This window comes from Ipomoea nil, unplaced genomic scaffold (assembly GCF_001879475.1).
Source record: "Ipomoea nil cultivar Tokyo-kokei standard unplaced genomic scaffold, Asagao_1.1 scaffold0302, whole genome shotgun sequence".
Classification (NCBI taxonomy): Eukaryota; Viridiplantae; Streptophyta; class Magnoliopsida; order Solanales; family Convolvulaceae; genus Ipomoea; species Ipomoea nil.
Genome location: NW_017616730.1, coordinates 1,067,348 through 1,080,459, shown reverse-complemented (window position 1 = coordinate 1,080,459; position 13,112 = coordinate 1,067,348). Strand labels below are relative to the sequence as shown.

Genomic DNA, 13,112 nt, shown 5'->3' with positions numbered 1-13,112 from the left:
AGTATTTGAAAGGAACTTGTGAACGCAAGACAAGATAATCAATTATATATATATATTAACATTGTAGTATACAAATTATAAACTTTTAAAAGATAAATTATGAATATTCGGACCCAAATCCACTGCAAGATGGACTCAGATCCAGAACATAATTTGCAAATCTGTAGGCTGCCTAACTGTGTGGAAAATATCATTCTTAGTAAGCAATATAGGCAGTGGAAAGATAGCATTTTCGTATTTGAGATGGTACCAGTCAGTGAGCAGCTGGAGTCTACCAACTACCAAGCTATGGGTTAGGTGCTAGGTTGCGTTTAAAACTCTCATTAACCCCACTTCTATGCAATAAATCATATACGACATGTAATAAACTCAATTGAAAAGGTGTTGGTAAAAATTACAAATCATGACTTTAAAGTATATAAATTATAGTGCGAATCATGACTTTAAAGTATATAAGTTATAGTCCATCACTCGACCACCTCTTTTAAGATAACGTGTTTGTGTTTTAATTATATAGTTAATTATGTCACGTTATCCAATATTTTTTCTTTGTTATTCATACAATGTTCGAGAACATCCAATTCCGTTTTTGAATTGGAAACAACTTCATACAAACGTACAAATTTGAAAAAAAAGTACTAATTGTTTCATAATCCGACTATTACATTGAAAAAAAAAAGTATAACTATTTCATAATTCGATTACTACATAGTTCACAGTTACCATGTCAATTTTTGTTAATGTGTCAATGTCATTTTTATCATATTACTAATAGAAATTAGAAAGAAAGATTAACTTGTTGGATATGTGATATGTATGATATGGTTAATTGCATTTTGCTATCATTATGTGAGGAAATTTTCAAATTCCAATCAATAGATAATGAATCCCCAACTCTAAGGGTTCCACGTTTCGACCTGATAAAATATTTGAAAAGATGTAAATTATAGTAATTCAACTGAATATTTGAAGTATTGTTTCTAAATTTATGTGACCAATTGAGTTGTCCATTGGAATAAGAAGGCAAGAAGGAGAGCAAGAAAAAGTGAAAAAGAAAAATAAAAATGATTTTTTTCAACGAAAAATGAACACGTTGTGCGCGTGGCATACGGGTTGTCCAAACAACCAGAACCCAGAACACCAACAGCGATTGAGGAATACGAATATACTGGTGCCTAATTCTATTTCTACATTTCCCATGTCCTAGGGTAAGGTAAACGCACACCAAGCCTTAAGCTATTTTTCAATAACTCTGTAATTCCACACGAAATTCTGCGACCACTGGGCCTCTCGGGCACCCTTTTCCACCCTTCTTTAACACTCTTTGAATTCTTGAAGGGCACAGCTAATTCGGGTTGCGGTTGCTTCGCAGGCAAGTGTTCATCTTTCTTGTTCTTTTTATTTTTTTGTCTGCAAATTTGGTTCAAATCTGCTGAAATTGGACTTCCTTTTGGGGTTCCGGTAAAACCCATTTATGTTTTGCGTTGTTTCGTAATGTTGTTTCTGGTATAAGATTGTGAATTTTGCAGATTTCCTTTTTTTTTTCGTTCGGAATCTTGTTTTAGGGCTTTAATTTTTATAATTTGGGCTGATTTATCTTGCCCTTGGGGTTTGCATGGATTGATTCATGAATTTAAGATGTGGGTGTATGTTCTTTTGCTAATAAATTTTTGAATTTATCGGAAAGATTAAATTCTTGTGTTGCGGAGTTGATTTTTATTAATTCTTTGGCTGTGCGTTATAGTGCTTGTTGATTCATTCTGATCTTTAGTGCCTTGATCATAATTTGCTGAAATGAGAATGTATTAACTCTGGGATTACCTTTAACTACTAGTAAGCCAAGAAGCTGATTTGATTCTTGAACTTTGGAGAGAAATGAACTCATATTATATACTTGTTAAAATAGAAGTCTATGTCTTCTCGGTTGTAACTGTCCAATACGATGTCTGATTGTCAAGACTCAAGATTGAGGTTTTGATGCGAAACTGCCAATGTGCATTTCGATATCACAATTGTTTTTGCAGTTTTGGTCTTATGACATGGTGATTAGTTTTCCTCGAACTATTCAGTTGCCCTTCTTTGCTGCCTACTTGTTTCTCCCAAATCTCCAATTTGCAACATTTTTAGGTTCTATTTTTCTCTTATCTTTTACCAATTGGAACAAAATTCGAGTTTTAAAGGTGGGAAGGGCTTAGTGTAAAGCCCGGTTTAGAGGTAACTTCTAATACTAGGTAGATGCATCCTGGGTTGGACTTCCATTTGGAAGGTTATGAGTTCAAGCCTCAGTGAAGGCGTTATTGGTTCTTTGTGTTTCAGTAGGTTGAGAAAGTATATGAACAGATACTACAATGTAATAGGGCCAGTAACATTCAAAAAAAAAAAAAAGGTAGATGCATCCCAAACACAGCATCTATTGCCATAATTCTTTGCCGGTTACAAATTTTATGTAATCATGCAGGTTTCAAATTTCAAAAGCATTTCTGGCGAGAGCTGCAAATTGCCATCATTCTTTGCCAGGTAGAGATTGATGCAAGTTTAACTGTTATGTCTGTACTCATTGAAGGTCTCCCCGATGCGGTTGCCCTAAGGTGCCTTGCATGGGTTCCCTTCTACCTTCATCCCAAGTTAGAACTCGTTTCCCATTCTTGGAGGGCAGCTGTTCGAAGTGGTGAACTATTCAAAGCTCGACAAGAAGTCAATTCATCCGAAGAGTTTTTGTGTGTATGCGCTTTTGAGCCTGATAATCAATGGCAGCTTTACGATCCTGCTTGTGACCTTTGGATTAAACTCCCCGTCCTCCCTTCGAATATAAGACAACTCGCCCATTTCGGCGTTGTCTCCACTGCTGGAAAGCTTTTTGTTCTCGGTGGTGGCAGTGATGCTGTGGACCCCTTGACCGGTGACCAAGACGGAAGCTTTGCGACCGATGAGGTCTGGAAATATGACCCGGTAACCTGGCAATGGACCCTCTGTGCACCGATGATCGTTCCACGTGCAATGTTCGCTTGTTGTGTATTGGATGGGAAGATAGTCGTTGCGGGGGGGTTTACTAGCTGCCGGAAATCGATATCTAAAGCTGAAATATATGACCCCGAGAAAAACGTCTGGGTTTCAATACCCGATCTCCATCACACTCATAATACCGCGTGTACGGGCGTGGTTATTGACGGTAAAGTTCACGTTTTGCACAAAGGGTTGTCGACAGTTCAGGTCTTGGAAAGTGCGAAGCAAGGTTGGACCGTTCATGACTATGGTTGGCTCCAGGGCCCCATGGCCGTGGTTAGGGGAAAGCTTTATGTTATGAGCCACGGCCTCATTTACAAACAGGAAACGGAATCGAACAGGGTGGTAGTTTCGGCATCTGAGTTTCGTAGAAGAATTGGGTTTGCCATGACAGGACTCGGGGACGACATTTACATAATCGGAGGGGTCATTGGCCCCGAGAGGTGGAACTGGGACATCATATCAACGTCTGATGTCGATGTTCTGACGCTTGGGAGCGAAAGACCGGCGTGGCGCCAGGTGTCTCCCATGACATTATGCCGGGGAACGATTCTTGGGTGCACCCAGCTGAGAATTTAGGTTACCATCGATAATGTGGAGAAGGTTATTCGTTACTTCTTTCTATTGTTTTCAGATATGGTGTTGATGAAGGTTTATGGAATCGGGTTTTCCTGCTAGCTTAGCTACCTTGTTTTTGCATAATTGCATGCATGTAAACCATACTGCTTTTCTGTTTGCAGAGTTTTTACAATCAAGAAACTTTGTAGCTTTGTGGATACTTGAAATCCAGCTTTACTATGTTAACATGACAAATTTGCTTTGTTTTGCTCCCTTCCTCTTTTCTTTAGCTGCATATTCCCTAATTTATGTTGTCTTTCTATCTGTTAGTATTGTGTAAAGCCTGATTATACCCCTTAATATAGTACCCTCATTGCTTAGTATGGCACATAAGGCACAAAAGTCTAAAAATACACAATTTGTATATTGAATTTTTACAATTTTACATACTAAATATTTACAATTTACATACTAAATATTCACAATTCAGTATGTTATTTGTGTACTTTAGACCCTGGTTCACCTCAATTGTTATGCTGTGGAACTGTGTCCATCTTACAAGGTGGACGCAGTTCTATATTCATAATTACTAAACTATATGTTCATAATTATAAAATTATATATTCATAATTATTTAACTCTATATTCATAATAACAGAACTCTATGTTCATAATTATAAAGCTATGTTTTCATAAATTTTGGACTTTATATTCACAAGTATTGAATCTCTATATATTCATAATTACAGAATTATATATTCATAATTATGTTCACAACTTTATATTCATAATTATATAACTATACATTCATAATTTTTGAACTATGAAAAACTTTTAGAACCGTGTCCACCTTGCAAGGTGGACACAGTTCCACAGCATAATTTGCCCGCCCACCTTAAGGTGGACCTCGGTCCATGGTATAACTGTTGGAGCACTACAGTGTAGGGTCAGGCCCAAATTAATTACGGGCCTTAGGCTTATAAACCCATTTCAATTGTCTTATTGGGCTTTACGGTTTCTCAGATCTCCTCTCGATAATCCGATGCAAAACCGCTAAAACAAAATCGAAAAACCCTAGGTGAAAACGTTTGTTAATCATTAAACCCTGAAAGGAACCGAACTCGAATTTCGATCTGCAAAGGAATGGAGGAAACCAACATGGATGATAACGAGCAGAACCGGGAAACGGAGGCTGCTCCGGCACTAATTGCAGTTCATCCGACCCAAGAATCGGTTGCCGTCGCTGTTGGCTCGGACCTCCGCGTCTTCAATCTTCGGTAAGCCACCCTAGATGATATTAAACCTTTTTTTGTTTTTTTTTTTTGTTTGTTAAAGCGGAATTGGAAGAAAAACAAAACTGCTGTTACGGCTATATCGTATTTTTTACTCAACAATTACCTGGCAGAGGTCATTCAGTATCGTTGCTGGATGAGTCTGGAGGAAACAAGCATAAGGATTCAATTAGAGCGATCCGATATGGAGCAGAAGGGAAGCTATTCGTATCTGCAGGGGATGACAAGCTTGTTAAGATTTGGGTCACTGATTCTTGGCGTTGTACACATTCTGTGTAAGTTTCTGATGCCATATTTCATCCAGTTCAGTATAAAAGCTAGTTTATAATTAGCTCAATCTTAAAATTGACCATATCCCAAGCAAAAATTAACTAACTTTAAACTTTCCTTGCTGTTTTGAACATTTCAGTTTAATAGAGTTTTTACTTGGATATTCTGGATTTAGACAGTAAGAAATGCAAAGAAAGAATAACGGATTATGTTCATTCAACTTTCAAGTTTTAACTAGTAGGAGTTTGCTTTCTTTTGTCTTATTATGCATGAAGTAATAAACAAACCTGCACTCAGCTTCTGATGTTTATATGTTCAGCTTTTGATGTGGTGAATATTGATTTTTCCATAGATAAATATTGGTAAATTATAAAATTAATTTTTGTTGCTTGTGTTATCCACATGGGTGATTCGTTCTTAAAATAGATAGTTCAATCAACAAAAGCTCATAGAAATATTGCATGTTTAATAGGCTAATGCATATTTATCTTACTCTTGGTCCTGTTAACAGTTTATCGGAGAAAAGAGTTAGTGCTGTTGCTATAAGCAAGAATGGTCGCTTTGTGTGCTTTGCAGACAAATTTGGGATGGTATATATAACCGATATAGAGAGTTCTGAAAAGCAAGATATTCCCAATAAGAAGGCAGTTCCAATTCTTTCCCACTATTGCAGCATCATTACTAGCCTGGTATTGGCTTTTTCGCCTGCTCCTTACATAATGTTGTTGTTTTTTTGTTTTATTTTATTTTAATACTCCTGTCAGGAGGTGTCTTGAGATTTATCTAGTTTTTTTTTTTTTTTTTTTTTTTTTTTTGAATAAACTAATTAATGCTATTTTCAATTTATGCTTATCCAAGCAGGAGTTTTCACCAGATGGGCGATTTATCATTAGTGCTGATCGGGACTTCAAAATCCGAGTAATATAACTTTCCATACTCATTAGTAATATGTGATTTTGTAACTTTTGAGGTCACTTATAATCCAAAATGTTAGGTTACTCTCTTTCCCCAAAACCCGTTGAATGGAGCTCATGAGATTCAGAGCTTTTGTCTCGGCCATACCGAGTAAGTATCTCTCTTCAAGTGCATTTGCTGACAATTATCTCCTGAAAGATGATAGTTAAGCTAACAAGTGCTGTGGATTTTTTGGACTTCTTTGTTGTCAGGTTTGTCACCTGCCTTGCCTTTGTTTGCAATCCGGATTTTCCACAGGGTTTTCTAGTCTCGGGAGGTGGTGATTCAACTGTGAGTGAAAGTGGCCGATCCAAGATATTGCATTATTGAATGTTTATATTAAGTATATTAGGGTCCAGTTCCCCATTGTATTTTTTTTTATAGTGTCTTGCGGATCTCACTGCAGAAATTTTTTCAGATTCGCTTATGGGACTATGCTTGTGGTTCTCTTCTAGACACATGCCATGTTGGATCATTGGTAGCTTTTCTTCTCTAGTACCCAGAAACATTTGAACTATACTATCGTTTTTCTTCTAGACCGTATTTATTAGTTCTAACTCCATTTTCACTTCTCCCAACATTACTCAAGGCAGGAGTTGCAGAGTCAAATGGCGGCGAAGAAGATATTATTCCTGCTGTCACTGATCTCTGTGCGACGCCTGATGGATCTCTAGTTGCAGTGGCCATTCAGAGGTAAAACCATCTTGTTATATTTTTAATATATCTTCTTCTTCATCTTCTCAAGCTCTGATTGGTATTCCGTGCCGTTCTTCGATCATAATGCAGCTTACCGGGAGTGATGTTGTTGAGCTGTGACCTTTCAACGAAAAGTCTCTCTGTTTTCAAAGTAACCCTTTTACCACTATGCTTCTCCTTGAACTTGTTCTACTGTCATTTCGCTCCGTTCCCCAATACACAAATTGTTTCGTTTTTTTGCAGGTGGTGCGAATTGATGGGGAGACTTTCATTCCCACGAGCTTGGGAGCGGGAGCTACCTCAGCAGGGTTATTATGGCTGGTCATGGGTGTCTCGAGTTTAAATGCTTCGGAATCAGGATCTTTGGCACGCGTGAGGGTCCTCTCTGGTTTCGGGAAGACCAACCAAGGCTCTACCGATCAAGAACCATCTTTTTTAGAAGATAAAGACGTACCGGGGGGAGAAGCAATGCTCCAGAAATTGCAAGGAGATTTGTGTATAAAAACCGAAGTCTTCTTAACAGCCGCTGAAGCAGTCAAGACAGCAATGCGAAATCTCTTGATCAAGAAGCAGTACTCTTCAGAGAGACGGGAATTCAGAAAGCGAGGCAGGAACGACAAGAAAAAGTAGATAATATTATTTCTTGTTCTATAAAGATGGAAGGCTGCTGATTTTGCAATTTGGCATTGTCTTCTGATGATAATTGTTGTAAAAACTAGTTGGAACAGTGTTTTATTACCCTGGTTTTGCTTCATTCTTTATCTTTTTGATGGACTTCCAAATTCTCTTGAACTTGTTTACTTTCCAGTTTTTATTTATAATACGAAAGTACGAATGAGCTGATTCATGCAACAATTTTGCACCGCGTTTTATCTGTCAATGGAGTTGGTGGTGCCAAAGAAAATTACGTAATCAAACACACTTTATTTTATTATTATAACTTTTTGAATCATATTCTACCCGTTTTAAGGCAAATTATACCATAAACCAGGGTCTATCTTGCATTGTAGATGCTGGTCTAAAAATAACTTTCAGATTCTGCTTTCATATTATGTGTCAGCAATTATCAAGTTAGTATTAGGTGTCAGTAATTATTAAGTCAGATTCTGTATTTATAGTCACATTCTATACATTCTGATAGTTTCTATATTTTTCTGTATTTGTAGTTATTATCATATTATGAAGTCATTTGTTTACATGAAGTGAAACTGTTAACGAATCCTGGTCCATGGTATAACAATTTCCGTTTCGAGGCTTCAAAGGCGTGCTGACTTTGGTGATCGGTGGTGTGACGCATGCAATTATTTATGTTGCACTTGCGTCTTCCTCAATAACAACATTACATTTGCTTCTTTATTCTATTATTATTATTATTAGGAAAAATGCTTGTTGCATTTGAGGCCGAAAAGGAAGATTGGGTTTTTTGTTTTATGGGATTTGAATTGAAGGTCTTTGAGGTTTTGAAAAAAACAAGGGAAACATCCACGCAACTTCCTCTTTCGTCTTGCTTGCATGCCGAAAACAATATGTAACCAATACGAAATGTCCCCTCCCATTATTCAATTCGCCAGGGATGTAACCCCTCAAATATTCATCTCTCTACCCTATAAACATTTATCTCGACTGGGCATCCCTCTAGCCGATAGCCAGAAGACTAATTCTTAATAAGTAATAGGGGATTGACTAAATGATTTGCTCTATTCACATGAGTGGGGATTGACTAAATGATTTGCTCTATTCACATGAGTGCGGATCAAACCTCCAACCTCATGCTTAAGGGACAAGGTGCTGAACCACCATGCCAACCATGTTGGTTAATTGAGATATAAATTGCATGTTCTGATATCACTTTACTAATCATCACATCAACAATCAACACGTGTCATAATCGACCTAAATATCCAATCAAAAAATCTTACACCAGAAATTTATCAACACGTGTCATAATCGACAGTATCCAATCAAAAAACCTTACATCAGTAATCTATCATTTATCTAACTATCAACACATGTCATAATCGGCCTGAATATCAAATTGAGAAACCTTACACCAGCAATCTACCATATATCTCCAAAGTGAGAAAGAGAAAAGAGTGGATTAAGACAAACGAGAGAATGAAGCAGCCATCATTCCTCATTTCATAGTATTTCCTTAAAACGCGTAATAATGCAAGATATGTGAATGCATGCAATATGGTAATGTTTACTTAACTTCCTATTTTATTTTTTTATTATTTATTAATTGTTTACGAATTAGTTAATGCATGTAACTAATCAAATAAAATTATACATCAAAATTAGTAGCTTTAACCAATTTTTTGGATAACTAACTAAAAGTTGAACCATATATATCTTAATAAAATAATAAAACTTGCATTATATTCTTGAATTATACGCGTTCGAATCCTCATTTAATTAGGACAAAGTTTCTAAAATTTATGCAATTGCCTTAATTAGACTCCAATTATGCAGGTAAATTCCTCATTGGGTTTCTTTCATATTTCTTAAGCCACCAAAATGCTTCCATATATAAATAAAGTAGTGATGAGAGGAACCCGTAATACTTATCCAATGATATGCACTGAATGAACTTTACATTGTGACCCTAACTGAAAAATGACCACAATGAGATAAATAAACTTAAGTTACTGACAAACTCAAATAAAAAAAGTCAATATGCTATTTCTGCTAGGAATCAAACTTGTGATATTATGGTTGCTAAGGTAATTGGCAAACCAACTTATATGAAATCATTCCAAATGCTTCCATATTAGACTCCCTTGGGCTAGGTCTTCGGTCGACTACAACATTGTCACTATACCATTTTGGTGCATTGTTCATTTCCTAAGCCGGAACACATCATACACCTATTGTTTCATAATATTTTATTTTAAGACAACTCAATAAGGTTAGTAAGACAATTAACTTATTTTTAAGAGATTTAACTTTTTAGGAAAGTTGTGACCTTAATATGAACCAATCAAACAATTTAACCTAATTGATGTATTTGTGGTCCATTGCGTATGATCACAATATTAATAATTTGTTTTTAAGTGAATTTATTAAGAAATTTGCACCAGGTCCTTTGTCTTTCGGGACGCAGTTAAACCCTCATAAAATATTAACATAACGTTTGCTTAGAAGGGAGGGATTAAGGTGGAAAAGAATTGTAATAAAGTGAGAATAAAATAGGAATTCAAATTATATTGTTTGGTAATGAGGAATCAAATTATTGGGAATTGAAAAGGAAAAAGTGATATAAAGACTCAAATGCATTTGTATAATAATAATACTCCATAATAATCATCATTATCAAGGGTAAAAGGGTCATTTCTTTAGTTTTTTCATTTCCCACTACTCCAAATTACAATTCCTATCCGGATGACTCAATGATTCAACAGACATGACCAAATATCGGTGCGCACATTGCCGCCCGTCTCGGTGCGCACACTGTCACCCGTCGAGATTCGAACCTTAATTCTTCTCTCAAATACTGTCCACTGAACCATTAAGTTAAACTCATACGGACAGAATCTAAAAATTCTAATTTTACAAATAGAGGGAGAATTGTAATTTGACGAAATTGCAATTCCCTCCCTAACCAAACATGGTAAGTGACCAAAAAATGTTGTTGTAAATTGTAATTGAATTGCTCCAAACAGCGCATAAGTATACTTCTCCGTAGTCCCGGAGTAATAAACAATTCCTGCCATCCTCATCCTCCATATATATCCCGCAACGTCCTCTTTACCAACAACTCAAATGCCCAGAACTCAATTTCTACTCAGTAAACTGCATATCTGATAAAATTTTTGTTTCGTTTTAGGGTTTGGGTTCTGCGTTCCTCTCTCTGTTTCTTGAAATCACCCGTTTCTTATCGGAAGTTGGAATCTTTTCCTCTGAATTCACCCCAGAGTTTGCAGGTTCTAAAGCCATGAAGGTTCACCCGGTGCCCAAGAAACGAAACATCACGGTCAGATACGACATCGCGTCGGCGCTTTCTCAGGCCGGCGCCGCCGTGGCTTGCCGACAGAAGAAGCTCCGGCGACTGCCCCACATCTTTGCCAAGGTACTGGAGCTCCCTTTCCGCTCCGACGCCGATGTTTTGATTGAAGAGACCCACGATTTCTTCCGCTTCATCGTCCCGACCGACGACGTTAGCGGGGATAATATCAGGGCCCACACCATCCAGATCTACCCGGGTGTTACTAAGATTGTTATCCGAGGGGACGGCCTAGTTGACTCGCCTCTTACTGAGCTGGAGCTCGACCTGTGGCGGTTTCGGCTCCCGGCGTCGACTCTCCCCGGGATGGCCAGCGCGGCGTTTAGCGACGGCGAACTGGTGGTCACCGTGCCTAAAGGGCCCCACGAAGAAGACGGCGAGGGTGAAGATGCCGGCGATATTGGAGCTGAGCAGCTTGTTTTTGTACAGTAATTCTTCATCAAAACAAACCTGCTTGGTTTATTTTTTTCTGTTTCAGTTTCTCTTAAGGTTCAATTGTGACTTCGTTCTGGTAATGGAACAACAGATGAATGATGTTATGGTAAAATGAAATGTTACCTTCCTTTATTTTCATCTTTTTTTTACTGGTGTTCCTTTTTTTACCATTCCCCTGTTTTCTTGAATATTAGTTGCAGAATCATTGCTTGCTATCTTGAATTGCAGGTAAATAACCCAGTAGTTGAAAGTTGTAATCATTAGATAAAAAATACACTTTTCTTGCATAGTTTGCCATCATGATCAGAAGTGCAATGGAATGGATTATAATTCCTTTTTTTAGCACTAATCTTCTGTTTCATTTGAGGTTTGTGCAAAGTCCAATGGAATGGTTTATGGTGGTTATTTATGTTGGAACTCATGTTACTTTTTAATGCCTCCTTTAATGATAACTTTGTTGACTTTAGTTACTTGTGTTCACCCCTTTATACGTGTTAAATAAATTCATTTGAATTTGAGTACTTTAGTTGTTTGTATTCTCCTCCATCTCTACTTGCTAAGTTTTCTTGATCAGCTGATTTCTATTGTCCTTTTCGATTCCTTAGTCTCGGTGGTCTTTTCTCTTACTGAGTATCAGCTACTCTGCTATAGAACACTTTGCGATTTGGGTAGTTGTTTAAGTTGTATTTGTTTTGAAGTTAGGTGGTTTGTCACTTTGTCTCGATTAGTCGATTGTATTTTTATTGAAGATGGATATAACAGAGCATTAACCTTAAATAATGCTCTGTCGCTGCTGTCTGAAGTGTTCTGACAGACAATTGGAGACATGTTTTTATTATCTATTTTTAGGTTATATGATATCTAATTCATTATTCTTTACTGATTACCATAGCCCAGATGTAGATCTAGTTAACGTTATTGCTGTTGACCCCATATCTTAAAGTTTCCTTGTATCCTCAAAGTTTGCTTCTTTTCCTGAAATTTTAGCATGAGTTATAATCTGTGTTTTTTGAGAGAGAGAGGAATGTTGGAAGACAGTGGTATAATCTTTTATCTGCAGTACCTAGTGAAGATGTGAAATTTAGAGAACGGACCAGACCAGACGACCCACAACTTGGGTTTTTATGCGGTATGTTCCTCTCAACTAAATGGATTAAGTTGTCGTCGAGAATATGAACAAGCTAATAGTGTACAAGCAGTATTTTGAATGATTGAACTAATTTCTTTGTGCAGATGGGTAGTTATCGTGGATATCCCTATTCTTCCTTTAATCAATTGACTGTAGTCACCATCGCAATTATTTTTCTTTTTCTGCTGAAGAATTTTCAAGAATCGGCTGCTGGTCCAGCGGGATTTGTCTGGTTTGTAGGTTTGAACTGTTAATGGCTTTGGAGATGGGATGAGTGGGCTCTTGATGGTACGCCTTTACCCTCTCACCTCCTTTGTTCTCACCCTAATATATAAATATATTCCAACACCAATTATGTTGTGTGATGTGACAATAGATAGAGAGGGAGTGCTTATGATGTTAAGATAAAAAATGGGTGGAAAGTACAGTTTTTTTTTTTTTTTTTAAATATCGAATTTTCATAGCTTTGCTTTTGCAGTCTATGAGAATCTGGTCCATTCCCCTTTCTTTGTTTTGCACTAGGGTTGGAATAGATTCTAAAACGGATTGCACTTCAATCCCAATGGCTCTCACATGTCCCTGTCCCGAAGAATTGGTGGTCCTCGTAGAGTGGTAGAGAACACACCAAGATAAACTTTATACCTCTCGTAAAAATGAACTTGTGATTGCCAATGAAACAAGGCTATTATTAAACTTTCTTTTGATTTGTCAATTGATTGAGCTATGTCCCGAGAGGGAGGGCTTTCTATCGACTATCCCTTATCATCAATGT

The 13,112-nt window shown here is 37.2% G+C and overlaps 3 protein-coding genes across 5 annotated transcripts; all 3 read left to right on the top strand.

The window, feature by feature from the left end:
• The first annotated feature begins 1,135 nt into the window (after positions 1–1,135).
• On the top strand, positions 1,136–3,832 carry LOC109163989 (F-box/kelch-repeat protein SKIP30). 2 transcript variants are annotated; one of them, XM_019312725.1, is made up of 2 exons: positions 1,136–1,372; positions 2,459–3,832. In XM_019312725.1, the coding sequence occupies exon 2, from the start codon at positions 2,545–2,547 to the stop codon at positions 3,580–3,582; it is 1,038 nt and encodes a 345-aa protein (XP_019168270.1). In that variant the 5' UTR covers positions 1,136–1,372; positions 2,459–2,544; the 3' UTR covers positions 3,583–3,832. The 2 variants fall into 2 exon arrangements, with proteins under 2 accessions (XP_019168270.1, XP_019168279.1); XM_019312734.1 differs by having other exon boundaries at positions 1,213–1,376; positions 2,463–3,832.
• A 776-nt stretch (positions 3,833–4,608) lies between these two features.
• Positions 4,609–7,628, top strand: LOC109157972 (tRNA (guanine-N(7)-)-methyltransferase non-catalytic subunit wdr4). 2 transcript variants are annotated; one of them, XM_019305790.1, is made up of 11 exons: positions 4,609–4,838; positions 4,967–5,128; positions 5,635–5,812; positions 5,985–6,041; positions 6,118–6,188; positions 6,290–6,368; positions 6,496–6,555; positions 6,667–6,770; positions 6,864–6,924; positions 7,017–7,419; positions 7,465–7,628. In XM_019305790.1, the coding sequence occupies exons 1-10, from the start codon at positions 4,705–4,707 to the stop codon at positions 7,401–7,403; spliced, it is 1,293 nt and encodes a 430-aa protein (XP_019161335.1). In that variant the 5' UTR covers positions 4,609–4,704; the 3' UTR covers positions 7,404–7,419; positions 7,465–7,628. The 2 variants fall into 2 exon arrangements, with proteins under 2 accessions (XP_019161335.1, XP_019161326.1); XM_019305781.1 differs by having other exon boundaries at positions 7,017–7,628.
• A 1,856-nt stretch (positions 7,629–9,484) lies between these two features.
• LOC109158737 lies at positions 9,485–11,208 on the top strand. The gene is made up of 2 exons (XM_019306639.1): positions 9,485–9,496; positions 10,600–11,208. The coding sequence occupies exons 1-2, from the start codon at positions 9,485–9,487 to the stop codon at positions 11,206–11,208; spliced, it is 621 nt and encodes a 206-aa protein (XP_019162184.1).
• The last annotated feature ends 1,904 nt before the right edge of the window (positions 11,209–13,112 follow it).

Excerpts from the sequence above, each read along its gene's own strand:
- LOC109163989 (XM_019312725.1), top strand. The coding sequence starts at position 2,545 with ATGTCTGTACTCATTGAAGGTCTCCCCGATGCGGTTGCCCTAAGGTGC.
- LOC109157972 (XM_019305790.1), top strand. The coding sequence starts at position 4,705 with ATGGAGGAAACCAACATGGATGATAACGAGCAGAACCGGGAAACGGAG. Across the intron at positions 6,556-6,666 it reads CATGCCATGTTGGATCATTG|GCAGGAGTTGCAGAGTCAAA; the intron begins GTAGCTTTTCTT and ends ACATTACTCAAG. Across the intron at positions 6,771-6,863 it reads GTTGCAGTGGCCATTCAGAG|CTTACCGGGAGTGATGTTGT; the intron begins GTAAAACCATCT and ends ATCATAATGCAG.